At 46.8% G+C, this 27,500-nt stretch overlaps 1 protein-coding gene across 1 annotated transcript in view; it reads left to right on the top strand.

The window, feature by feature from the left end:
• Positions 1-26,168, top strand: part of LOC135804438 (neurofibromin-like) — a 70,086-nt gene extending 43,918 nt beyond the window's left edge. Inside the window, exons 39-64 of the mRNA XM_065318306.1 lie at positions 1-64; positions 348-417; positions 1,140-1,226; positions 1,561-1,687; positions 2,001-2,083; positions 2,626-2,723; positions 3,281-3,383; positions 3,971-4,057; positions 4,883-5,017; positions 5,585-5,699; positions 7,596-7,736; positions 8,414-8,485; positions 8,781-8,866; positions 9,438-9,499; positions 10,534-10,648; positions 11,451-11,534; positions 11,817-11,867; positions 12,100-12,189; positions 12,580-12,709; positions 16,671-16,749; positions 17,907-18,132; positions 18,689-19,066; positions 20,358-20,458; positions 20,972-21,120; positions 21,449-21,492; positions 24,897-26,168. The exon at positions 1-64 is cut by the window's left edge and continues 38 nt beyond it. Of these exons, the coding sequence (XP_065174378.1) occupies positions 1-64; positions 348-417; positions 1,140-1,226; positions 1,561-1,687; positions 2,001-2,083; positions 2,626-2,723; positions 3,281-3,383; positions 3,971-4,057; positions 4,883-5,017; positions 5,585-5,699; positions 7,596-7,736; positions 8,414-8,485; positions 8,781-8,866; positions 9,438-9,499; positions 10,534-10,648; positions 11,451-11,534; positions 11,817-11,867; positions 12,100-12,189; positions 12,580-12,709; positions 16,671-16,749; positions 17,907-18,132; positions 18,689-19,066; positions 20,358-20,458; positions 20,972-21,120; positions 21,449-21,492; positions 24,897-24,968 (2,849 nt within the window). The 3' untranslated portion in view covers positions 24,969-26,168. The remainder of the gene's footprint in view (positions 65-347; positions 418-1,139; positions 1,227-1,560; positions 1,688-2,000; positions 2,084-2,625; positions 2,724-3,280; positions 3,384-3,970; positions 4,058-4,882; positions 5,018-5,584; positions 5,700-7,595; positions 7,737-8,413; positions 8,486-8,780; positions 8,867-9,437; positions 9,500-10,533; positions 10,649-11,450; positions 11,535-11,816; positions 11,868-12,099; positions 12,190-12,579; positions 12,710-16,670; positions 16,750-17,906; positions 18,133-18,688; positions 19,067-20,357; positions 20,459-20,971; positions 21,121-21,448; positions 21,493-24,896) is intronic.
• Positions 26,169-27,500: the final 1,332 nt, after the last annotated feature.

The following is a 27,500-nucleotide window of genomic DNA, read 5'->3' as shown; positions in this document are numbered from 1 at the left end:
TTCTCTGTCTGGGAAACCTCGGTGTACCTCCAGGCCTGGACTCGTGTGTGGCATCAGCACCCAAGTAAGTCACCGTCCTTGCATCTTGTCTTACTACCTTGTTCTCGTTAGATCCTATTAAACACTTGAAACTATTCAAAATCTGTTCTGTATGTGACATCGGGCAATCCCATCAACTTGCAATAATTATGAGCATGGACAATCTCTATGAACATTCTATATAAACCAGTGAAATCCTACGTAATAGAATGGTGCCAGTTATCCAACAAGAAGTCCCCTTCACTACGGTATAGTGTGATAAGTGACATACGTCGTCTACCTGCGTTTCTCTGTGTGTCTTCCTGCAGGTTACCTACTGACACCAGCAAGGTGAAGGCTACAAAGTCTGCAGCTGAGTTCCGTGTCTCGACACGAGTGGTAAGGGGGTGATGGCTGTGGCTGCCAAGATTCTTGCACTGTTGCTGTTCTTGTCCTTGCTGTTCCTGTTTTTTTTCTTCTTCTGGTAATACTCAACAGAAACTATGTTTGTAATGAAGAGTACCATATGTGAGAATAGCATTAAGCTTTAAACATGTCTGCAGATGGAGTAATCATGCATAGTATCAGATGACTTTGAGTTACTGTAAGACATGTTATTATAACAAGTCGCAAATTTAACGATTGTCCAAAATCCACACGTTAACGAGAACGTATGATAACGGTCTTGCAATCTTCAGGCATATCCGCACATATCACATATGTGGCCTTACAGCCTCAACAGAACTTATTATAACGAAGAAATGTCACCCGTTGAAACGTTAGATTTGTTTCCTCGTTATACTTACCTGTCTTACAGTATGGCAATCAGCAGCTAAATGTGACAGGGAATAGACACCCATTCTGGTAAAAGCGTCAAGTGTGGTCAGAGCACTGATCATCGTGGCTCTGATTACGTCTCTCTGTGAAGGGCGTGCATCAGCAGCAGCAGTCATGAAAAGTGCTAAGGGATGCGGAGCAGAGCGTTAAGAGCAGCCAATTTCACAACTATTCCAGCTGCATCCACAATGATATTGGCCCACAGTTTGGTGCCAATAGTGTGATCAGACCCTTACTATTCCCACATGACTGATTGTGTTGTGCATTCTCTCACATGTCTGCAGGATTCTGGTCTCACGAAGCACTCACTGCAGAAGTGCTTCAGTCGCTGTACAATTGGTGAAAGTCAACACGGCATCGTCTTGAGCCTGGTCAGTGCAGAGGATGATACTTTACTCACCAGAACTGTTGGCAGATTTAGTCTGCCAATGTACATGTATAACATCGAGTAACTAGCCGGCAGATCCGTTCACTTCGGCTAGGGATATGCCCTGTGTTATGAATTGTAGGATCCACATAGTCATGTGGAGTGTTAGTGGTAGCATGTATGCATGCACAATGGTTCACCTTGCTGCATGCGTGCGCCTAGCTCGTACGTGTGTGTGTGTGTGCATGCCATGCTTGTGTGCATGCCGATTAATGCTGGGAAATGTGTTTCCTGATGTCTGTATGTGTAAATGCCGTGTGTGTTTGTTTGCATTGCAGGCGATGCATAACATGACGAGCAGTGATGCAAAGCTTCGTATGACAGCATGCAACCTGATGATCGCGGGCTTGAAAGCATTCAACCTCGACTCTTCAGCCATGCTTCATTGTTCAGCAGATACCCCAGGTATGTAGCACTGCTGGCACTTCTATTGGCTACAAACTGCAGAATTTCTTCAACAAATGCCAATGCACCCCTCACTCCCCTCACACTCTGCAAAAAAATATCCTGCGTTCTGCATTTTTATTCAGCCTGGCTCCTCAGCAATATTTCTACTTGATTGGCATTGATTGAAAAGACCTTAGAAGTGCACTGAAGTATTGGTACAAGAAAGAAAACCACTCTGAATTTTGTGTTTATTTTGGCTTGTGCGTATGATTGTGCTCGTGTGTGCGTGTGTGGGTGTGTGTGCTATCTTATATCCGTGTGTGCTGTGCAGTACTGCTCTACTCGTTTGGAATCGACAATCTTTGCACGATGAGCACGAAACTGGCGACCAGCGCTCCGCTTCTGACGTTAGAGGTGAGTAGTAGCGCGTGGCTACAACCACATGTACATGCAAAATGTGTACACAATACTACACATGCATAGAAGTGTGTCTCCGCTGATGAGATCCAACAAGGTCGAAACAGCTAGCTCTCCGGGGATTGAGTTTAGAACAGCATGATATACATCTTTACTCGGATGAAGGGAAGGTAGGGGAAATTTGCTGAGAGAATGAGTGTGGGGGAGGGGGGAGGGGGGGGGGGGGGGGAGTCAAGCTGACTCTGTTATCCTAACGGATGGGATTCGTTTATTCTACTTGATGTTTATGAGTACCTGATTTAGGTTCCTTTGTGTTGCTACCTCATGCATGAACAGAATAGATCACATGGTTTAACATTGCGGAGTGGTACAGCTGAATTTGTTAGCGACTTCAAAGTAGATCTTACCAGACCTGACTTGTTCTCTTTTGCCATTTTGCCACTTTGTTGCTTATTCTCTTCACTCTAATCGTGTTCATTCCTTGCATTGCGCTCGGTTCGACATGGCTTGGCTCCGCTTGGTTCTGTTTGATTGTGTAGATTTGGCGAGAAACGATGAACCATTGCCTGAGCTCATCCCCGCACATGATTAGCTGGTCACTAAAGATACTCAAGCCCTGGATTCAGAACTTCGTGCTGTAAGTTTATTACTCTCAAAATGCAATGTGCTCTCTCTCTCTCTCTCTCTCTCTCTCTCTCTCTCTCTCTCTCTCTCTCTCTCTCTCGAAATTCCCCTTTGAATCTCGTTGGTTAAATAGGCAAATGTAGTCGACGTAGTCGTGCATGCGCTTCTGTGGAAGTCAAATAAATCTGTATTGCTACTAGCACTACTCCTACTACTTCAAGTGTGTGCACTGCAAAGCTATGACATGTGTGCATTGGCTACACAACATGATTCATCAGTGTATGGGTACGGTACCAGCAAATCACACACACACACACACACACACACACACACACACACACACACACACACACACACACACACACACACACACACACACACATGCATGCTACAATGTGTCAGGTCATGGCAATGGTTAAACATCACCCAGCCCTGATTCCACCATCTGCACCAGCAGTTGATGGACGAGCAAGTGTGCTGGTTGGATACAATATTTCACCAGACAGGAAGGTGATGTGGAGAGTTTCCTGGTATTGCTGCTCTTCGTGCCGTGTTCACTGTGATGTATAGGTTCTCAACAGGAGGACTCGATGATTCATTGGGAACTGGCAAGGAGAAAGCAACCATTCTTCTTGACCACCTGATAAATTTCTCCATCAGCGAGAGCACAGCTGTGAGTGTTTGTTACTGCTGCTGCTGCTGCTGCTGCTGCTGTTGCTGTTATCAGCTCCATGGTGCATCTACTCTTGTTGCTACAGCTAAGACACTAGCAGTTACTATTGTTTCCTCGTACCGTTTGATGTTCCATTGGTCAGATGGATACATGGCATGTTCAAGTTGCAAGTCACCAACACACATGCACATGCGTACACACGTGTGCACTCTTTTATCGGTGCAGGATTTTAGTGTCTGAAAGCTATTCATGAAGGACACCTGTCCATTTCTGAGCTTGTTGCTCCTTGCCTGGACTGAAGTTAATGTAGGTGGCAACAGAACTTGATTGGTTCTACGGTGTGTGTATGTGCGGGCAGCAATCCACACAGTGTTCCAACTAAGTGATGTACTCCCCGGTATGCACTCTGATGCTGTGTTTCATTTCGCAGCCACCTTGGCTTGAAGGTTTGTCGTGCCTGCCAGTCGTGCCTGCCAGCCTTTTCTCCCCTGTGCTGATGTGTATTCTCTCTCACTCTCGCTCTCTCTCTCTCTCTCTCTCTCTCTCTCTCTCTCTCTCTCTCTCTCTCTCTCTCTCTCTCCTTGCAGCTGTACAGTTCAATCATTGAGCACATCTGGCAGCCGATGGCAAAGTATCGGAACATGTTTCCTTTGATTCTAAAGCCACTGGTTCAGGTACGTGGTCAGCTGCTGGCGGTATACTATACACCAAGGGTGTTTTGTGTGCCCATTCCGCCTTTTCCTATGCCATGTATTCTTACTTTCTCTACTCGTTGTAGTGTGTACTGCCAGAGGCTGTATACTAGTACCGTAAGGTACCGTTGATCCGCCCCCTCTCTAATTGCCGCCCCCTGTCGATTTTCTACCTGTGAAGCGACTTCGGCGTATACAACGAAATACGATGTTGAACCGACGCATGCACTGCTGTACACAATACGTGCCAGTGCAGGATGAAAATGTGCACAATCCAGCACATCGAGTCTGATCTTCCACATTGTTGTACATCGTACTGCACTTGACAGCCTTGATCTAATTCCCGCCCCCTACCGAAAACCCAGCTGGGAAGCGACATGGCGTGGGGGCGGATCAACGGTACTTTACGGTAGTCAAAGCACTGGTGATGAGTTTGTTGCCTTCTGTTACAAAATGTCCTGATAGTAATATCGCTGGGACCAAGAAGATGGAGTTGTAGCTCATCTGTAGTAATGGCAGTTGTAGATCTCTGACGTTCTCCCAGTAAGTTTCCCCTGAGGCTCACTTGCCGTGCAAACAGGGACTAGATGTTTACTAGACCAGGTGTTGTCACAAACAGGATGATAATAATGGAAGGTGAGCAATGAACAGTGAGAGAACAACACAAAGTGATACACCAACAAGTACGACAGAAGGAATTGTTTTGTGCAAGTATGCCATTCACTACATCTAAGTTATGTCGGAATGTGTGTCCATGTGATGTGTGTCACTGTGTGTGTGTGTTTGTGCCTATGTGTGTGCGTTCAGAACGCCGGTGTGTACTCTCTAGGGACTATCCACGTGGAGAGAGCTTGTGGCATCGTACTGGGTCTGACCAATTCTGCTAGCAGCAATGCCGCGCCAGACAACATTCTCTCCGTTCTACTGGACAAGGTCTTCTTAGTAAGAGCCATGAACTATTAGTGGTGCTGATATCAACCCTTCTGATTTCCATGTGTGGAGTTTTGTATAGGTCTAGCCAAGGGCACAATCATATTTCTCTTGACTGTTCTGTCAGGACCGGTCCCCCTGGCCAGTTGTCCCGTTTCTACCATTGCACCTGGCAAGAGCTTTAGCTGAGAGCTGTACAGAGGTGTGGAGGACTTACGGCCACCTAGAAGAAATCTGATTTCTCTCGTGTGTGTGTGTCACCATGTGTTTGCCGCTATAGTTGTTGTACATGTGTAGTGTGCAGCGACCCATCATCAGCCTGGCTATCCTGTTCTCTATTGCCATCCCACCATCAGCCTAGTCTTCCTACTCTCTATTGCCATCCCATCATCAGCCTAGCCTTCCTACTCTCTATTGCCATCCCACCATCAGCCTGGCCTTCCTACTCTCTATTGCCATCCCATCATCAGCCTAGCCTTCCTACTCTCTATTGCCATCCCACCATCAGCCTGGCCTTTCTACTCTCTATCGCCATCCCATCATCAGCCTATTTTTCCCGTTCTTTATTGCCATTTGCAGATTCTACAGAGTGAGGAGAGTTGTGGACGCACACTGGAAAACCTGGACAAGTGGACTGAGCTATCCTTCCTAGCCTACTTTGTCTGTAGCTGTGTGCTGGAAGAGTGCTTTGATGGTAAGTTGACAGGTGTTTTGACTGCAACCACTGATACTTGTAACCTAGCGGCTCAATTTCTTCATTTCCCTTCCGTGTTGCACGTTGTGCAATGAGCTCTCCTCCCTTCCCATCACTGGATCATTTCTCCGTGCACGCATATGCATAGAGCAGAACTCCCTTTATTCTGCAACTCTTTCCCTATCATGCAACTTCATCCTCGTACTGCGAAAATCAAGAACCCCACTTCATTGTTGGGAAACCAACATTTGGGAGAATCGTGACTGAACTGAAGTTTGTGCTACCAGAACCTACGGATCGCGCCCCACCTGAAATGAATCAAGCTGAAAAGTGGGCTTGCTAGCACGAGATATTGGTGGGGGTTTCGAGCGTGTGATGAATGTAGGGCATGATGAAGGCAAGTTAAGTAATGAAGGGAGCGTGTCGCACACTGACCCATAAGGACCATGACCACAGTTGCATACCCTTGGTCATGGACTCCTGTACGGAGGGGTCAGAAGGGGTCAGAAGGGCTCCCAGTAGCCAAGAATGCCTGCATCTGGGTAGTCCTCCTACGAAGGGTAGTTCACCCGTATGCCGAATGTGGCCTAAATCGTTATTCCATGCCCGTGAACACTGGGCTGAGAGCAAGTCTCTCCACCATCTGTTCCAATGAACATTCATTGTCTATGTTCCATCCGATGTGTTTGCCGGTAATGTTTAGGACTTTGTTTCTGTCACTACTTTTCAACGGTTTCTGTACCTCATACTTCCTCCGCGTCATCGAAATTGTCGCAGTTTGACTTTTGATATAAAACGGGTTTTTTACTCACCAGCACTCGTACCAGAGGCAAGGAATCGGACATAGGCGACGGTCATCAGTATAGGGTGACGGCAAAGTTCTATTTTCTGTTATTGGAAGCTGGAATTTTTGAACTAGACGCAATTTCTTCGCTGATGTCGCTGCGATGGTAATTTCAACTCGCTGAAATCAGTCAGGCGTTGCAGCCTGCACATTTCTCGTGCTTATGGCCATTCACTCAAGCCTCATCACTGTTTTACCTTAGCTGGGGTGAGAATGACTTCGTGGAACAAGTGGCAGCGCTTGGAGAAACATCGAGGGGTCAGCAAACTAAATGCCTTCACCAGCGATAAAATTTGTCGCTCTGGCCGAGACACTCAGTACATGATTGTACCTGCAAGAGCCGTGTAGACTTTACACATAGTGCTAGTGTCTGTACTAGTGATGCACACGCAGGTGCCGTACCATGATACCAGTGAATCAGGGCCGGGCCGGCAGTGATGCTGAAAAAGAGTGCGCGCTGGACGTGATAGTACACTTACCTGCATGAGCTGTGACCACACAGCTAAAATAAATGGGCATGCCGCGGCTAAAAAAAGTTCATTTCAAGATCGAGGTGATTCCGCCGACGGTAATCAACCGACCTCGCAACGATCGTGTATTCTTACTAGGCTTCGTTGGTGGTGAAGTAGAAATCATCCAGAGCTAGCAGACGACAAGCATAGCAGCTCTTGTCCTGTGGAGAAAGTCAAAGCATTTGAGATGAGGCGCGACCAACTTTCAACCTTCCTTGAAATATTTCGGAACGATATTTTTGCGTCCATTGACATCAGCGACGACGAGGACTTCATCTCTGCATGAAAACTCTCAGTCCAACTGTCCTGGAACGTTACTCTAGTCTTCAGACTATCATACTGTGTAATAAGTTTTGAACAGCTTAGCTTATGGAGTTGTCAGTAACAAGCGACAAGTCACTAGTCAAACTGCGACAATTTCGATGACGCGGAGGAAGTATACATGTACATGCCTTTGTCTGTGTCTGTGTGTGTGTGTGTGTGTGTGTGTGTGTGTGTGTGTGTGTGTGTGTATGTTTGTGTGTTTTGCTACTACTGTAGTTGTTCCTCTCCTGCCACGCTTATTTCACATGATCATCTGTCTGAATCAGAGTGGTTGCATGCCACTCCAGGAGGCGCTGCACGGTCTCACCGTCAACATCCTACATGCTCTCTATCGCTGGAGCATCAAGATTGACTCAGGTATAGCCCGGTATTGCAGGCTGTCTTACTGATGCTGCTGCTGATGCTACGTTTGTGTGTATGTGTCGCAGACTCAGTGTCTGCTCCAGAGCCAGGGCAGCCGGGTCAGCGACCCGGCTGGGGGTTCTTGGACCCATTTGGAAAAAGAACACCGGGTCATGTGTGGCCCTGTTGGGAGTCATGTTGGGAGTTCTTGGACCCATTTGGAAAGGAACACTGGGTCAGATGTGACCCTGTTGGGAGTCATGTAGAGTACTTGTTGTCATACTTGGAGGGGGTACACACTGATATGACAGGGTGTAGCTAGTGCAGGCGCACGTGGACAGAGAGCCCAGTACGTTCATACAATGTGCAACCGGTATTGAGTCGTAAAATAGTTTTCTTCGACTCCCCGATAGCCGCACTTGAACATACCCGGCGGCTCTGACCCGGTTGCAAGAGTTATTCCATGCACACGTGTACCCGGCTGGTTTGAAACCCTGGAGTAGACACTGGTGTGTGTGTGTGGGGGGGGGGGGGGGGGGGTCTTACAAGCGTGTGTGTACATGTATGTGTATCTGCCCATCTGTGCCTTTGAAGTGAATAGCAGGATGCTAGTGGAGTCTATCACTCTCCAGACTTTGATCTGCAGTAGCGTCAGGATACTGCATATCCTTTTTGTCCTATTCTCTTTCCAGATTGTGGAATTAGCTCTATGCTACATGTCAGACTGGATAACCTGATACAGCAGCATTACTTCAACGCATTCGGTAGGATTCTTAGTGTGTACATGTGTGTGTGTGTGTGTATGTGTGGACGTGTATGTACGTCTGTGTGTGTGTCTGTGCATGTGGGTGTGTGTACTTGCATGTGTGTGTGTACTTGTATATGTGTGTGTACTTGCATGTGTATGTGAGGAAGAGAGAGCGGGGGATTACATGCCCTTGCCAAAGCATGCATACGTCGCACCTCAATGTCTCTCGCCTTGGTGTTCTGTACACGTGCCTGTCTAACTTTTGGTATTCCCGCCATCTGACCCTGTGTTGGTTTGTATGCCACGTCCAGGCGTAGGAGAGCAGGATTTATCAGATCACTGGGATTTCATCACAAACCATCAGATGCTCATTGGATTATTCCTGGATGTGCTCAAGGTAAGTCCTGCTTATAGAGTCACTGTGTGTGCCATGCTTCCGCTAGTGTGTGGAGTGTTTTGATTCCATTAGTTGCTGTCCTTGCCTTCACTTTACTCTGCACTCTGCACTGTGCATGACATTACATGACATGATGATGGTGTAATTACCAGGGTTCTAGCCAGGTCAATATAGTAGGGGGGCGGGCATGGGAAAAAGTTACCCCATGACCCATTTTTTCCATTGTCCAAAATTGTCTTGCCATGCAAAATGTAACATACAGGGTGAACCCCGACTTCACCCCTCACAAATGTGCCTTTATGAACCCTCTAGTAGTGACTATCGACTGTATTTTCGTTGAATTGCGTGAAAAAACCCAAAAATCGGAAAATGAGTAGGGGCGCGAAAACGGAGTAGGGGGGCGCTGCGCCCCCCTACCCCCCTTTGGCTAGAACCCTGAATTACACATGCTCGTACACCACCAAAGATGCGTGGATGAAAGCTGTCAAGAGTAGAAGCTATGCCTTCATCCAATCTCTCTCTCTCTCTCTCTCTCTCTCTCTCTCTCTCTCTCTCTCTTTCTCTCGCCCAGGCGGTGTGTAATGAATCTCAGTGCAATGAGCTTGTCCTGCAATGGGAGAGACTAGCAGAGAAGTAAGTGTGGGTGACTCGGTGTACCTACCTGTGTCTGTACGTCACTCATGTTGCTATGCTGTATGTAGACATGTTGCTATGCTGTATGTAGACATGTTGCTATGCTGTATGTAGACATGTTGCTATGCTGTATGTAGACATGTTGCTATGCTGTATGTAGACATGTTGCTATGCTGTATGTAGACATGTTGCTATGCTGTATGTAGACATGTTGCTATGCTGTATGTAGACATGTTGCTATGCTGTATGTAGACATGTTGCTATGCTGTATGTAGACATGTTGCTATGCTGTATGTAGACATGTTGCTATGCTGTATGTAGACATGTTGCTATGCTGTATGTAGACATGTTGCTATGCTGTATGTAGACATGTTGCTATGCTGTATGTAGACATGTTGCTATGCTGTATGTAGACATGTTGCTATGCTGTATGTAGACATGTTGCTATGCTGTATGTAGACATGTTGCTATGCTGTATGTAGACATGTTGCTATGCTGTATGTAGACATGTTGCTATGCTGTATGTAGACATGTTGCTATGCTGTATGTAGACATGTTGCTATGCTGTATGTAGACAACTGTTGTGCTCTTCTTGTCCACATCCTGTTTGGAATATTAGGTCCATTTCGCCCTTTTCACTGGATATCCATTTTGCCCGTTTTACTGGATCAATTATTTAGCCCTTTTCACTGGAATCTGTTTATATATAAATACTTGGAAGTATAAAGTGTAGGCGAAGGGAGGCATTTCTTCTAACAGTCTTCTTGCTTCCTGTATGCAGTGTAGCATGCCACTAGTCACAGTAGTGACACATGCCAATTTGCATACTGAACAGTATGTGTATGCGTGTGTGCATCCATTGCCAATATGTGTATGTGTGTGTGTGTGTGTGAGCATGGGCTTGTGTGTCTGTATGTCTGTCGGTCTGTCTGTGCACGTGTGTGCATGTGCATTGTTGATGCGTGTGTGTGTGTGTGTGTGTGTGTGTGTGTGTGTGTGTTTGTTCCGTGTACGATACACGTACTGTTCTTCAGAGGTGTGCTCAGTCATAAGATGACTACATTCCTGACACCGTGCCTGACTATCCTAGCCATGATCAGCACTGCACCAGAGAGCTACTACAATATTCTACTGCAGCTGCTACATGAGGTAAGCTGCACCCCTTGTGCACTGTGCGGACAAGCACACGTCATGTGACTGGGCAGGCAGCTCAACTGTCTACGTTGGTTGCTTTTTCTTAGGGCTGAAACGATCGTGGATTTTCACGTATCGATCAATCTTTAGCTTAACGAGCGAGTAATCGATTATAATCGTTAGCAAATAGTGTCATAATTCTGTGCAAGCATTACTCTGTTTCCACAAACTATGCCTTCATAATACCGAAAAATCTGCATTAGTGAAAGCGTAGCTCCGAAACATGGCAGTTTTGAAGTCAATTTAACCTCAGAACATGAACCATACCCCTGGCAACTGCATACTCCCAGCGGAAACTGATTCAAACTTCACAACACGGGGGTTTACAGTACTTTCTGGACACAATATCCCTAACGAGTAATCTATAACGTAACGATTACTTGATTGATAAGGAATTATCGATCGATTACCAAGTGATTGGTATAATCGTTTCAGCCCTACTTTTTCTCTTAGACAAGTGCATGGGCAATTGGTCATGCAGAGAGAGAGAGAGAGAGAGAGAGAGAGAGAGAGAGAGAGAGAGAGAGAGAGAGAGAGAGAGAGAGAGAGAGGGAGAGGGAGAGGGAGAGGGAGAGGGAGAGGGAGAGGGAGAGGGAGAGGGAGAGGGAGAGGGAGGGAGGGAGGGAGGGAGGGAGGGAGAGAGAGAAAGAGAGAGAGACACACACACACACACACACACACACAGCTCTAATTATCGGTGCAGTACTGCTGAGCAACGTGTTTTGCTGTTTTTGCTGCTCCACTACCTTTAATACAGGCGTGTCAAGACTTCCTGTTGTATGAGAAACTGATCTGTGCTATTCTGGGCACGCTGGCCAACATTCTCCACCGTCTGGATCTGGTGAGTGAGCACGAGTCTGTTTATGCAGCGTGTACCACTTACTCGTATGCGTGTGTCACTTTGCATGTGTGTCCATGTGCATGCCGATAGTTCTTGTAGTGCTGTTGTGCATGTAGTGTGCATATAGTGTGCATGTAGACTGTAGGATTGGCTGACATACTGAGTGCTGTTTGAGGTCCAGTACTTGCTGGTGTAGATAACTTTAGAACATCATGGTGATACATGTATAAAATCTTGTCCTCTTTCAAAGACAGTGTTTGTTCTTTGCTTGATTCTGTTCAGGATTTTTGTGGCCACGCTGGCTTGTTCTGGCTAGCAATGAGTGTGTTACAGGTAAGGCTTTGGGTTGCCAAACTTGCCATGACCCAGCCTGCATGATGTCATGGGTATTCAGTATGATGTCATGAACAATACTAGTACATGTATCTAGAACTTTATTCATCTCTGAGTGTCTCTAACGCTCTACATGAACCAGGCTTGTTTGTGACACCAGCTGGTGTGTTGTGTGGATGGATGGATGACTGGTGGTGTTCTGGTGGTGTCTTCTTGCTATCTATTGCTACAGCTCAACTACCTACCACTGTACTGCTTTGGACTGGACCTGATGTTAGCATGTCTGCATGCACTGGATGCCACTGAACAGTGGGAGAGAAATGTAAGCAACACCACTCACACCATAATGATCCCCCTCCCTCAAAAAAAGCTCGTGGACCCTGCCTGTATGTGGCGTTAACCATGTTTATTTCTATTTTGAACTGTAAACAAGGCAATCGCCACACTCACCTCCCACCACTAAGGTGGTACACCTGCAGCTTGATCCTTGCGGGTGGTGGCGTTCCTACGGATGCGGAAAGCTCGGTCTCTTGCGCTTCTTGTCATCCTTAGCTATTAGGCGCAATTGTCTGATGTATGTGGCTTGTTCAATTGTGTATGTGTGTGTGTGTGTGTGTGTGTGTGTGTGTGTGTGTGTGTGTGTGTGTGTGTGCATGCGTGCGTGCGCATGTGCATACACGCATATGCGTGTTTGTATTTGGTGGCATTGCAGAAGATCACCGATGCCCTTCGGGATGAGCGCCTGCGCTTCACGGACACCTTGGATTGTCTCGACGCCGAGCTGTCACTATGGCAACCGTACACGCACTTCACCCTCTTGCTGGCTATGCTGCTGATGAAAGGTGGGCTGTGAGATGTCTGTTTGCACTGTGTGTCAGAAATCCCAATGATGTTCTTGACGTACAGTCCTGACTTAAAGAAATCCGACCTCGTGATTCTACTACTAGTAGCAGTGCCAGGCACTACGCGGCCTTAGCAAGCACACACACACCACTCTGCGCACTTGAGAGCGGCGCTACATTATTCATGAGGTCGGATTTCTCTGACCTGTTCCCTTTTATGATCATCGGCTGAACTTAGAAGTACTACAAGTAGTGACTTCGGTGATCACAGTAGACGAAGTTAGTTGCTCCTGCCTGGAGATCACACTTCTAAACTTCTTGACATTTGACTGACTCGTGGCTAGGCTTTTCCCAGATCGGCCCGATTTTTTTGCCTACTCGGCTATTCGATCGGCTAAGAGAATGTCCAAATTCAGCCATAATATGAGCCCCAAAGTCAAAAATTCGGCTCAAAGCAGTACTTGAATTCACCGCTCGTAACACAGTGTACATTTACCTGCATGCTTCAGAGGCACTAAAACATCCATTTTCGGCAAATTCAGTGCGAAATTTGCAAATTCGGCGCAATTATCGGTGATTTCTTCACAGCCATTGATTTCGTCGTCTTTTCCCGCTGACCGATTTCGGTAATGCCTAAAGTCGCAGTCACTTTTCGCAGTATAATGGTTACAGGGATTGCATTTGCATGCTGTCGAGGTATAAAAACATCGATTTTTGCCAGCTAGCTGGCCTCTGCGTACACCACAGACACACCCACACACAACAGAAAGATACAGATCACAGTAGTAGTGTGGTCTTTGTTCACTCCCGTAGTAGTGTGGTCTTTGTTCACTCACGGTGAAAGATGGAAGAGCTTAGCGTAGTGTATACATGAGCAAGAAGAAGGGCATGCCACCTCACACATATACATGGACACGAATGTACCAGACCTTCATGATGCAAAAAGTGAACCACTGTGGTGAATGGGGCCGCCGGATAATTAGCCAGCCTGAAGCTGGCGGAAAAAAAAACCAGGACAACGGCGGAGGCACATCCCTGAGGAAGAACCGGTTAGAATATCCCCATCAGATAAATGAAGAAAACAACGTGGCCTGCAGGACCTATCCAGAAGTGAGAATAAAGGGGAGGGCGGGTGGGAAACTACAACGAAAAGAGAAAGACCACGATGAAGAGAAAAGTTTTAGAACAACTGACAAAAAACCAGCTGACGCAATCCTGGTACCGTAACTATGGTGAAAATGCTGGCAAAAATGCATTTTTCGTTTCATTCGCTACACTCAGCCGACGAAAAATAACACGTTTTGCCAGCTAGCTGGCCTCTGCGTACACCGCAGACACACCCACACACAACAGAAAGATACAGATCACAGTAGTAATACTCATAAAAAGGACACACTTCAACACTTCAGGCTCTTTACGAACATCTTGAAAGTTTTTGGTTTCACAAGTATGCTTTCAAGCCTTCTCATCAGGTGAACTACAAGCAAAGGAAAAGGAACAGGAACAGTGGATTAAGTACAGTAAGGAGGTGGTAAAACAGCGCAACGAAGAAGATAGCTAAAGTAAACAGCGAAAATGCGTGACCTATACACATAGCAATAATGACACAACGGTGCAAGTGCGAGAAAACTCAATTAAGCGTGACATGTAGTGCGACAACAAGAGACAACCACTGGACATAACTAACGAGGTTTTGACGACCTGCCTAACAGCCTAAAGGCCGATTCACAATACAACTTCTTGCGACGCGACGTGCGACTTGCGACACATGCGACGAGCTGCGACAGCGACATACTGTTCACAATATTCTTCATGTTTGCGACATTCTCATGCACAAGTAGTACTATACATCCTCATGCACAAGTAGTACTATACATCCTCATGCACAAGTAGTACTATGCACGTGCACTGCACGTGCACCCAGGGTCGAAACTGTACTCCATTTGTGTATGTCGCGTGTTGCATGTCGCAAAAGTTGAACTTTCTTCAACTTCTGCGACAGGTGCCTTGCGACAGCTTGCGACAGCTTGCGACAGCTTGCGACAGCTTGCGACAGCTTGCGACAGCTCGCGACAGCTCGCGACAGCTCGCGACAGGCAGTTTCTTGTCGCAAATCGCGCAATCGTGTCGCGTCGCAGAAAGTTATATTGTGAATCGGCCTTAAGTGTGAATTTAATTTTGCAAGCAGAAGCACTTGTGAAACCAAAAAACTTTCAAGATCTGAAGTGTGTCCTTTTTATGGATATTACTGCTGTGATCTGTATCTTTCTGTTGTGTCTGCAGTGTAGTCTACGCAGAGGCCAGCTAGCTGGCAAAAAGTGTTACTGGCTGGGGGTGCGAAAATTCCGCTGCTGATGCTCCCGCGTGCTATCGGGACGTGCTGGTATCCGCCGTGCTGTGGCAGCCACCTCAGCAATCCTCTTGTCATCTGCCATCCCGTCACCCAGCACACCGTTTTCATATACTTCGACTGTTTTCCAATCGTAAGCGTCTGCAATCCGGAGATGCTTCTGGCGGAGGGTCAGGGTCGCCTTACTTTTTTCTAGGTATGCAGCCGCGTCATGACCTGATGGCAGTTGAGTGAGCGCTCCCTCCACGCCATCGAGCACAGTTTGATTTACGTCGACTTGTTTTTGCAGGCCAGCTTGCTTCAACGTGACCTGGATCGACTTGGAGGCTGCCAGCTCAGGCCGCGCAGCCCTCGTCTCTCTCTTTACGTCCTGGATCTCCTCTGACAGCTGTCTGAGGGCCTGCGCGAACCAAGCTGGCGGGGAGCCGGCAACCTCCGGGGAATCCACCATGACGGGATCCGGAGCAGGTCCTTGCTCCTCGACGTTGCCAGCATGGATACGCTTTGGGGCCGTACCCACAGCTCCAGGTGAGGCGGACCAGGTCCGCTTTTTTCTGGGTGGAACTGTGGTTTGAACCATGGGTGCAAGCGAAACTCTTGCCGGCGAGTTTCGACTTCTTGTTTGTGGCATGGTCAAGCTCTTCCACGGACGAACAAAAATGCAAACTACAACGAAAAGAGAAAGACCACGATGAAGAGAAAAGTTTGAGAACACTGACAAAAAACCAGCTGACGCAATCCTGGTACCGTAACTATGGTGAAAATGCTGGCAAAAAATACATTTTTCGTTTCATTCGCTACGCTCAGCCAACGAAATATAACACTTTTCGGCGAATTCAGTGCCAAAATTGCATATTCGGCGAAAAGATGGATGATTTCTTCAAAACCACAGTTTTCGGCGAATTCTTCAGTCGGCCGATTTAGGAAATGCCTACTCGTGGCACTATCCGGAACTACTTTACAATACAGTCAACTTTGCATACAACGACACTTAGCGGGGCATCAGAAAAGTGTCCTTAGTTGTCCTTATACCTGAAGTCTCACTATACATGTACATGTATGTATTACGGTTAGATGGGACTTAGCTCTGGGCATGGAAATTCTGTCGTTATTCGCGAATTGTCGTTAAATCTGCAGTCGTTATTAGCGAAGTTGACTGTATGTAAAAAAATAAAAAATAAACCTCAGCTCCGTGTATGCTTGTGATTGGTATTGAACTACCGTAAAAGCCCGTGTATAGGCGTATAGAATAGCAGCCTTGATTTCCTGGGCGTATACAAGGGTGCGGGCGTTATTTTGGAACCGGGCGTATACTTGGAATAGGGATAGCAGTAAGTATTGGGTATCAGTACCTGTAAATGTACTGGTGTTTCCGGCATACCTGGGCGTATATATGGGCATGGGCACTATTTTGAAAAAAAATGATGACTTCCCCTGGCTGGGCGTGTAACCGGAGGGTGGGCGTAAATTCGAGTGGGCGTATACAGGGGCTTTTACGGTATTGATTTTAGTTCAATAGACCAAGCTGAAGCTGCCTTGCACTTTTGGGTGTTGTGAACTGCTAGCATGATGTTACTTTCCTCTTCTTTCTCTTTTTGCCGCTGCACGTAGCCTCACAAGACAAGTCATCGTATCTCATTGCGGAGCGTGTCATCTTTTTGTTCCTGCGCCTCAACAAGGATCCTGCATGGTATGTTCTAGCTGTTATATAGCACTCTGGTGCCAGTTTCTTTAGAATAGTCAGTGTGCCAGGTAGAGATGAACTGTTTAGTTTAGTTTTAGTTTTATTCCAAGCAGTACATGGCTGGGGTGGCCAATGACCACTTTGCCAAGAAGAGTAGCTGGTCATCATTAACATTGTAGAGTAATGAGCACCCCGAAATTGGATATCTTGGGGATTTTGCCTGTTAATTTCTTCAATATTGGCTACAGTCAGACCTCGCTTATCCGGTCCTCGTTTATCCGGATCCCTCGCCATCCGGAAGAAAATTGCTGGTTACCGATGTGCAGCATATGTTATGCATACAACATAACCGGACCTCGCGATCCGCATACTGGTGCATGATTTTGTGTACGAACTGGTTAAAATGTGTACAAAAAGATTCGTCGTATCCGGTTGCACGTGGCTTGCAGAAGCTAGCATCAGGGAGTTGTACAGGCAAATGAGGTCCCTGACCTGCTGGGTGCATGTGGACAACACTCAGTTGCATGCACTTGTCATTTTTCTCGCTTGTTTTACATACTGGGCACGCTAGTTGTACTGCATAACGTAATATGTAAGACCTGTCGACATGCATGTACGATGTCACTGCTTTTGACATGCCACATGCACACACATTATGTATGCTCAGTTATCCGGTTCCCTCGCCGATCCGGATATTTTAGTGGAAAACAGATGTGTGCGGTTAAGCGAGGTCTGACTGTATTATGACAACTGGCACGGATTACCCAACTACAAAGTATCAGCGCCCTCACAGGACTAGCCATGGTTTTGACGGAACGCAAGACAGGGGCATTGGAAGGCGTTTTAGGGCGGTAGAGTCAGCCATCTGAAGTGCAATTTACTCATGAGGGAGGGGGTATCGGCCCGGAAAATTAGAGCTCGAATCGGTGTGTTTTGTTTATTCGCGGGGTAACTGGGGCAAACAGTGATACGGTCAACACCATAGTGACCGCAACGTGTCTGATACTCCTGCAAGAATAGTACGGAGTCCAGCTTCTGACGTGCTGGTAGCTCAGTGCACGGTCATTTTCATCACGAGTCTGACCCAGGATATGACTCCTATACTATGATCTGCTGCTGCTGCTGCTTGCTGCTGTTGTTGTACTGCTCGAACATGCTTACAGGAGTACGGACTGTACTACAAATCCTGCTGCGCTTAGCATCTTCAGCAGCCCTATTTGGCCATTTGTTGCGCTGTTGCTGCCGTTCAACGAGGAAGCGCGCAACATGGTTGAGCTGATGTCTGGCCAAGGCCAGCCAGTGCTCTCCATAGCCTCCAGTCACTGGCATTCGTGTGACTCTGTCCTACCGGCCAAGAACACCGTCCAGCCCTCGATGAGCAGCACTCTGGTATGCTGTGTGTACAACTGGCATGCTACAGTAGCAAGTAGTTTGGATTCATGCACTCACACTGCGTGCATGCACAGGCACACAGACAGACGGACACACACACACACACACACACACACACACACACATGCACTCACACACACACACACTCACACACGTGCACACACCTGAGTATGTGTGCACACACATTCATACTTATTTGCAGTGTACACGTGCAACATCATGCAATACACACATTCTTCGTTCATTGTTTTAGTTGGTTCAAAAGCACAGCTATGTGCTCGTATGTTCCGTCCCTGGCGCTTTCCCCTCTTTTGAATTCTTGTTTCATATGTCGTGATGGACATACCTTGAAACTTACATGTAGCTGTGTTGCCACCTAAGAACTACCTACTGCCACTGCTGCGATTTGAAATATTTGAAATGGTACATCTGAAAGTAGCTGCCAATCCATGCCTTGTTTTGCGGCCCTGGCCCATATGCCGTATGTGTCTGCCTACTTGCTGCCTGCTGCATGTCTGTGTGTCTGTCTGAATGTCTGTTTGCCACTGCACAGCTGCATTTCAGTGATCACGAAGCACCGAAGGGCAAGTTATCGCCATTGGACACCGTCACTTGCCTCTCAGCACAGTCTATGCCGGGGCAGATGTCGTGCCAGGCAAACATTAGCCTGAACATCAGTGAGACGATAGCTGAGCTGATGCCGCCCTCGGCAAGCTATGCTAACAGCCATCAAACATCGGTGCAGACCAGCGGCACCCAGACCAGTGATGCTGCTGATGCATTACATGATCCAGTGCATGATGATCTACTCTTCAAGATGCTCTCGACGGCCATTGCTCCAAGCAATCAGGCTATGCAGCCCGTGTCTGCACTGGAAACCTGCAAGATCTTCGAGAACGACGACATACAGATTCTGGTGACATACTTAACGGTGCGTGTTCTTTTAGATTGTTGCTGGTGCTGGTGCTGTTGCTGCCGTTGCTGTATCCATTATTGTTGCTGCCATTGGCATCACCATGGCTGTTATGGTTTGCTGTATACCTAGCTGCCAGCAACAGCTGACATGGTGAGGTACTGTATTCACTATTCACACTGGGTGTACTGCAGGGCCACTTTAGTGAATACATGAGTAGTAAAGTATCTCTCCCCGATGGAAAGTGAACGTAATAGCTGCCAGATCTACCAGACTGTGCATCATCTGACCTCCAAGGTCCAGAGGGGAAGTTTTACTTGCGCACGTGTGCACTAGCTGATTTGAGGATTCGCCACCTGAACTTCACATGCAAAGTTGCACCCTTGTGTGAGCGGATGTGCTCTGAATACCTGTACTGTGCCCTACCGTGCTGCTTTGTCTACAGTTGTATGCGTTTGTCTCTGTTGCTACATCTGATTGTGTGTGTGTGTGTGTGTGTGTGTATGTGTGTGTGTGTGTGTGTGTGCGTGCGTGCGTGCGTGCGTGCGTGTGTGTAGCATTATAGTAATAATGCAGATTGATGGGTGCACGCGGCTGCTTCGTGCTACCACGCAAACTATGCTGCTATGATTGCTGGCGCTTTTACTGCATGCTCATGCTTTGCTGCTGGCTACAGTCATGTGCGCTGTACATCACGGTATCAATGTCGGTCACACGCCTTGGTGCATGTTCACATGGTACTCTATGCGTCGTGGCCTTCTATGTGTCATTCAACGTGACACTCAACGTGACATTCATTCATGCGCGACGCTCAACGTAGGCGGTATGCGTCGTGGGCACTCAAAGTGTCATGCTAAAGTTTGCTTAGTTATATATTTCGATTCGTTCTGTGCGTGGATCACTCTTGTCAGATCATTGTGTTTCACCCACCCACCTCCCATTTCTCATCTCTCATTTACTTTGATAAAGTAAATAAAGGGGTGTTGGCCATGCTCATTTCCGGCTACTCAGGGCTCTCGGTCTTCGTCCCTCGACGTGACTATCCTCTTGGCTCCGCCAAGATCCTGCTCTCTCTGTAGCCTCTCACTTCGCTGGCCAGCACCCTCCTTACCGCAAGCTGCTGTGTGTTGTAGTTATTGTGTGTGTGTGTGTGTGTTTGTGTGTGTGTGTGTGTGTGTGTGTGTGTGTGTGTGTTTGTGTGTGTGTGTGTGTGTGTGTGTGTGTGTGTGTGTGTGTGTGTGTGTGTGTGTGTGTGTGTGTGTGTGTGTGTGTGGTGTGTGTGTATGTTGTTGACTTGATGGCTGCTCAGGCATGTTCACTAGTGTTGTGCAAGGAGTGTGATGAGATACCCAACATCTGTGATTACATTGTGGCTTTCAGTACTCACTTCAACTCCACATTCAGCAGCATGTAAGCACTACTAAGCAACCGACCATATCTTGCCTGTTGTTGTTGTTGTTGTTGTTGTTGTTGCTGTTGTTGTTGTTGTTGTTGTTGTTGTTGTTGTTGTTGTTGTTGTTGTTGTTGTTGTTGTTGTTGTTGTTGTTGTTGTTGTTGTTGTTGTTGTTGTTGTTGTTGTTGTGGCCGTCGTTGTTGTTGATTTGCCGCATGAACAGGCGAAACTGCCTTCTCACTGGTGCTTTCGGCCCACAGCGTCCACGAGATGATGAGCATAATAATTATGTCTAAACCTCGATTCACAATATTTCTTTCTGTGTTGTGACATGTGACTTGCAACTCTTGTGACAAGCTGTGACTGTGATCCGTGATTCACAAATGCTTTGACTTTTGCAAAGTCTGGAGCATGATTCACAATATCACTTTCTGCGTTGTGACACGCCACATTCAACATGTCTCACAAGAAAACTCCGCATGGACATGTATATATGTGTGTGTTTTGAAAACTTGTTTGTTTTCCTACAGATGTGATGTAGTGAGTAACCTGCTGAGTGATATCCTGACCAGCTGTAACCAGATCAGCAGCAATCATCAAGTACTGGCTTTGGTCAACAAGACGGCAGCCACACCGTGTGATCACAACTCTCAGGACTTTGCTAATCCCATTGTTACTGGTGAGTAGGCACCCTGCCTGGTACAGTGTACCGTGTAAAAGGTACAGGGCCCTCGCAAGTTCATTCTAAAAGAGCAGGTCTGGGCACCTGCGCATGCATACACACACACGCACACACGCACACACACACACACACACACGCACACACACACACACATGCACGTATGCACATACACACGTGCGCACGCGCACACTCTCCCTCCCCCCACCCCATACACATAAACAATGCAGAGCACATCAAACGATGATGCATCCGATTAGCCGGTGTGCGTATATGCATCCATGCATGTGTGTGTGTATGTATCTTGCTCGTTTCTGACCTACTACAGGCCTTGGATTCCGAGGAGCAGCAAAGTTCTTCCAGCGCTGGCAGGTAAGAATGCAAGACTTACAGGAGTGTTACCAAGCCACTTGGGATGTAGGTGTTGAATCACTCCGCATCATGCTCATGGCCGCGGGTCATGGCCGCGGGTGACGTTGTTCATTGCAACCTCATCACACTCCGCATCATGCTCATGCCGAGTCATGGCCGCGGGTGACGTTCATTGCAACCTCATCACACTCCGCATCATGCTCATGCCGAGTCATGGCCGCGGGTGACGTTGTTCATTGCAACCTCATCACATCTGTGCCGCAGTAAAAACCGTGTGTAAATCCCTCTGCTATTGGAGACCACCGTAAAGAAAAAAAACTCCAATGTGTTATCCAGTGAAATGTGCGCAATGTCTTTTCACACAATGTCATGTAGCTTGTTGAGTAGGCATGCCTGGACGGTGGCAAAACTGTACATGTACGTCGAAAATCGAATCCAAGATTCTAGAATCGAGCTGTTCTCTTTCAGACACTGCCTCTGTCCTCTGATGATGACTCGAATGTACTTGGTGAAAACATCTCTGACATCGAGCGACACAACAAACAACAGTTACACATACAAAAGTTTAAATAGAGACTTAGTCGGAGGAAAACATATTAGCACACGAAGAGACGAAGCCAGTTGAAAATCTGATGAGGCCTTTCGTACCATTATCACCATGTACTGATTTGGGAAGTAATGGTACGAAAGGCCTCATCAGATGTTCAACTGGCTTCGTCTCTTCGTGTGCTAACGTGCGAAAGTGTTTTGCTTTCTTCATGATTGGTTCGTGTGCTGAACCGACACCAGTTTGCGAAGCTAGTGGATGCGTTGCTGACACATGTTCTCTACAGGGAAACTCTATACTCACTAGCTAGTGGCTGTGAGGACTGAGCCAGTCCTGTACGAGGTGAATTGCTATTTCTGGACATTGTACATTTCTGGACATTTCGAGTAAAATAATTTTTCGTTGCGTGTAGAGTCAAGTCAGTCAGGTTGATGAAGTTTTTTCTTGTTGTAGTTGACAGCTGGGCTGTTGTAGTTTCTCCTCGTGTCGGTGCCTTGTTGATAGCCTTTTCCTGGGAGGCATTTCATCGAGTTTTGTGGTACTATGTAGCATAAGAATTTTGAATTTTGAGTAAAATAAGAAGTAATGGACGAATCGTTGGCTTCCCCATGTGCACTCCACTTCAGACGCTGTATAGTCTTGGACCTGTTGGCTGGAAGTGTGAAGAGGCCAACTGCAGTCCACCAATAGAAAAATAACAAAAATGGTGCAGTATAGGATGCCTATTGACGCTATTTTACTTTCATGTCCAGAATTCCATACACTGAAATTAAAAATTGGCCTGTCGAAAACATCCTGCTATAAAGTCTCTGGGATCACATCATGAGCAATTGTCACGTATTTGGAAAGATGAAGGATTAGGCCATACAATAGATACAAAAAGATATGAAAAATGTTAAACACACAGCCAGTGGGCCTCTATTTTATTTTCATGTCCAGAAATTGCTATTCACCTCGTACTGACATGCAGCACGGTGTACCAGCGTTACTGCACACCTTTTTGCCAATCGCTTCAATCACCTTTTTCGTTTCCAGCTCCCGCGCTCAAATTGCGAGTTCTTCTCCTCCGGAGGCCATTTCACGTTCTTGTACCTCGTACCAAGAATGGGTGAGAAATATTGGACTGTCTGGACCTGTTCAGGTGAAGCAAGATATGGAAACTGGAGTGTGACGAGTACTGCACTGCTCCTTTGTGACAATGTGGTGTGGTTTGAATTTTGATGCTGTGTCCGCAGTCCGTTTTTGGCTCCTTTTTAAAAGACGTTCGAGAGCAATAAGGCCTTCGGAGCACTCTTGCTACCTCTATCACGTTTTTTGATGTATGTACCACTGAGGTCAGCCATAGGGATGTGGCTGTTGTTAGGAGAAGTGTACACAAACTCCTGTGGCAAAGATAGCACACATTGTGACAGCGAGGATAAATAAAAAGAGAGCCGGAGTCTTGTAGTTTCTTGCATGCTAAATCAAGTGATCTTGGTCCCGGGATCGGGAGGCTGGGATATACTGTAAAAGCCATAACGAAGTGCTAACTCTAACGAGTTAACGAGGAGAAATCTGTCGTTAAAATAGAAATCGTTATCCAGAAATCAATACATATACTATCCTATTGAGCGTTGAGAATGAGTGAGAATCGTTACCTTTGCTACACGTAAACTGGTCAATTTGGGGAAATCGTTATATATGCGCCTCGTTAGAATAATGGCTTTTACAGTACTGCTCATGAGATATTTGCTCAGGGTGAGTCCCATATGGGGACTTTGAGCTTGCGGTGCCATTGTGGGCAATCTGAAGGCGAAATGGGAAGTATTACAGGGATGAAAGGTTTCATGCTCGTAGTCCTATTGCCATATATATGCAGGTGTGTACGTAGAGCTGCTTTACTGCTAGGTAGCACCAACACATGAAACAACAGAGCACTTCAACGTCGTACGCCGCGACGTGGAGGGTAACACGCGCGCACAAAATAGCATGTACACGCAAGAGAAGCGGAATTACTGCACACGACACTCGTGCCCATAGTCATGCCACTTCAAGTAATTCCAAGTTGGCAAGAAGTTCCTCAGGACCTCTATTAGTAGCTTCTTTCCATGGTGTGATATCTGCCTCCCTCTCCTTCAACTGCTCCATGCAGCAGTCATGAATTGCCTGCTGGTGAGCTTTGAAATTTGGGTGCAGCGCGCCTGGCTGCGTACATCAAAGCATCCCCTCATCGGAGGATTTCTCCCGCAGCCACTGTGCCTTTTGATTGTTCATAAACATGAGTAGGCCTTCCAGCGCAATCGTGTCAAAGTTTGGCTCTCAGCACGCTTTGAGAATTCGCCCATGTAGGACGACGCATCGTCGTTCTCCTTCGCCTACAGCGCATACTTCTCAGTACCTACGTCCATGCTTTCTCCTTGCGCAAACGCTGGTAAACAAGAACTCAACTGTTTCCGAATGGAAAGACGACGCTGAAGACGACAGCAACGTTTCAAACCCGAGCAAACAACAATTCTTTGTGAAAAAAACTCTCTGCTGGAAGTGTATGTGATCTGCAACTCGCAAAAATGTACGCACTATGACGTATGTGGGATCTACTGAAAGCTGAACGTCAGAGCAACACGATGCGCCCAACTATAAAGCCCGTACAACGAAGCGTAGCGCGTACCTATACAGTTTTGCACATGCACTAGACTGGTGCCACGCAAGTACGCACTCTCACCTTAGCAAAATTTGACAGGTCTGGTCACGTGACTGAAGTGCCTACTATTGGCGTTGAGTCGCACACTATGGTGTGTGTGTGTGTGTGTGTGTGTGTGTGTGTGTGTGTGTTTGTATGTGTGTGCACGGCTGGTCATCTGCTCTTTTTCTATTTTAGACAAACACAGAGTGCTGTAAACGTGCCAAGATACTCGGCAGCTTTGTACAAGACCTGATTGATTCAGCCTAGTTCCGATTGTGCCAGCGGTTGCTATCCTGGCCAGGTCCATGCCCGCTTTCTTTTCTTTCCTTTTTTCCTTCTCAATTAAGTAAACATGTGAAGTTCACATGTTTAGTAGTGCAGCCAGTTTGCTTTCTTTGAACAAGCTACTTATCATGCATGTCTCGATTATTAGGCGAAATTCCGATATATTATTGCTTCTTAGCCCGAAAATTCATTTTTATTTCTTTCACACTGACGATCTCTTTCGAATTTCTTTACACAACTACTTTGAAGTACACGTACCCTGCCTTCAACCCTGCCTTCAACCCTGCCTTCAACCCTGCCTTCAACCCTGCCTTCAACCCTGCCTTCAACCCTGCCTTCAACACAGACGTACACACTACTTCAAGCACATACACAGAGCATGGCATGAAACTCCTCTTCTTTCTTTCTTTCTTTCTTTCTTTCCTTTTTGTTGCTTTTTTACCTCCTCGTGTCAAAGCTGGCACCTGCAGGAGCAGACTTCACAATACCACAGCACATAATCATTGCATGACACACAAGAAATGAACCAAATCAACATGGAAGTGATGATGACAACATGCCACTACTGATTGATATTGACATGGCTATTTTGCTATCCTATTTTTATGCTGGCATGTTGATGATGCCTCGAGTACCATTCTATTTTCTGCACGGATATGTCCATTTTCAAATTTTTGATTTACTAGATGAAGGGAAATGATGAGTCTATGCAATCACTATTGTTCAGCTTACTGAGGATCCTCACGCCTTTCTGCCTCTCCACTCGCTCATTCTTTAGCCCGTCTCGGCCATGTTTTGTGCTCTCTCTCTCTCTCTCACTCTCTCTCTCTCTCTCTCTCTCTCTCTCTCTCTCTCTCTCTCTCTCTCTCTCTCTCTCTCTCTCTCTCTCTCTCTTTCTGTTTCTGTTTCTGTGTGTGTGTGTGTGTGTGTCTGTCTCTCCCATTGATATGATGTTTATGAAAGAAGATTCCTGCTTCTCTTTCTCTCCTCCCTGTTTTACCTCTCTCTATTCGAGGTGATGTCTCCCTTTGTTTACCTGCTGATTGCCCAGCCCTGCGCTGTCCTTCTTACAGTCACCAAATATATCCATTTATCATGTCCTTGTCTGCTGAAGAACACTGCTGCCAGTGTTGCACATTGAAAGCTTCAAAGTTCAAACGGGCCCCGTACCGTATAATATCACACAGTGGGTTTGTTGCACTGTTCGTGTACTCGAGCGGGTGTGTGTGTGTGTGCGTGTGTGCGTGTGTGTGTGTGTGTGCCAACCTGTTGGAAGGCTACCTTCTTGCCAAAGCATTTGGAAGTTGGACTAGTTTCGGCTCCACAATCCAGTGTGTCGTTACTATACTAGCTTTCATGGCTGAGGTTGTTGGTGTGTCTGTTGGCTTTGGTTTCCCAGTACTCAGTAGCTGAGGCTGGTTGGTGAAGTAACTCCAATTTCACTTCAAGGTGCCAGTGCATCTAGTGTCTGCTTCTATCAAAGCATCGTGCTGTCTATACTGGTTACCCCAGCAAGTGTAGGGTGTGCATAGATAACTGTCTTGGCCGTTTTATACCGATGTACTCCGTGTGGTGTAGACCAGGTGTGCATTGGTGGTCGATTCACATGGCTTCGCCAGTTGTGTGGATTAGACAGTTATCTGGCGCAAGTCTTGATCTGTCTCATTCAGATCTTGTTCGCTATCGTTGCTATATTGAGAAAATCTGTGGGTGCACATCCAGTGCATTTGCAGATGTGCGTGCTTCTCTTGCGACGGGCGTATACATGGTACATGGTGTGTGTGTGTGTGTGTGTGCATATGTGTGTGTGTGTGTGTGTGTGTGTGTGTGTGTGTGTGTGTGTGTGTGTGTGTGTGTGTGTGTGTGTGTGTGTGTGTGTGTGTGTGTAAAAGCTGTTGAATGGTGTAATCCCAGCACAAGTTGCTATGTCTAACATAGCTGTTCGCTATCATCGCTCCCGCGATGGGCATGTCTGAGGTCTGAGGTAAAACATGGATTGTGTCACGCTCAAGTGCACTGCACACACGGCCGACCCAGTGCGTGAGGTTCCTGTACATCATGGCCCAGTAGGGCACTGGGCACACATATACACGACGATACACACGTCATGTACATCATGGTAGGGCACTGGGCATACCTGGCACTTGAATATTTTTAGTTCATGACTAGTATCAAGAGTACATAGCCCCATATGGCCATGTACTCTTGCTAGTATCAGGCATCCGTAAACCATGGTAAACTCTTGCTAGTGCTAGTATGCATGTGCCCGTTGATAAGGTATCGACTCAACCTTGTCGACTGGCCAGTCCACTTACGGTGTTTCACCTCTCCATAGTATGAATTGAAGTGAAAGTTTACGTACAGGTAATAGCAGAGTTCAAACATGGAAGACATGGACTACATTTCTCTTCTTTTCTTACTGTTCTTTGTGTCACAGCTACAAAAATATAATTATGGGAAATATGTGTGGCTGTGGTTTGAGCATACACTCACGTCATGTACATGTCCTGTACT

Source organism: Sycon ciliatum, chromosome 1 (genome assembly GCF_964019385.1).
Source record: "Sycon ciliatum chromosome 1, ocSycCili1.1, whole genome shotgun sequence".
NCBI classification, from domain to species: domain Eukaryota; kingdom Metazoa; phylum Porifera; class Calcarea; order Leucosolenida; family Sycettidae; genus Sycon; species Sycon ciliatum.
The sequence above is the reverse complement of the archived record's forward strand: the minus strand, read 5'-3'. Positions and strand labels throughout refer to the sequence as shown.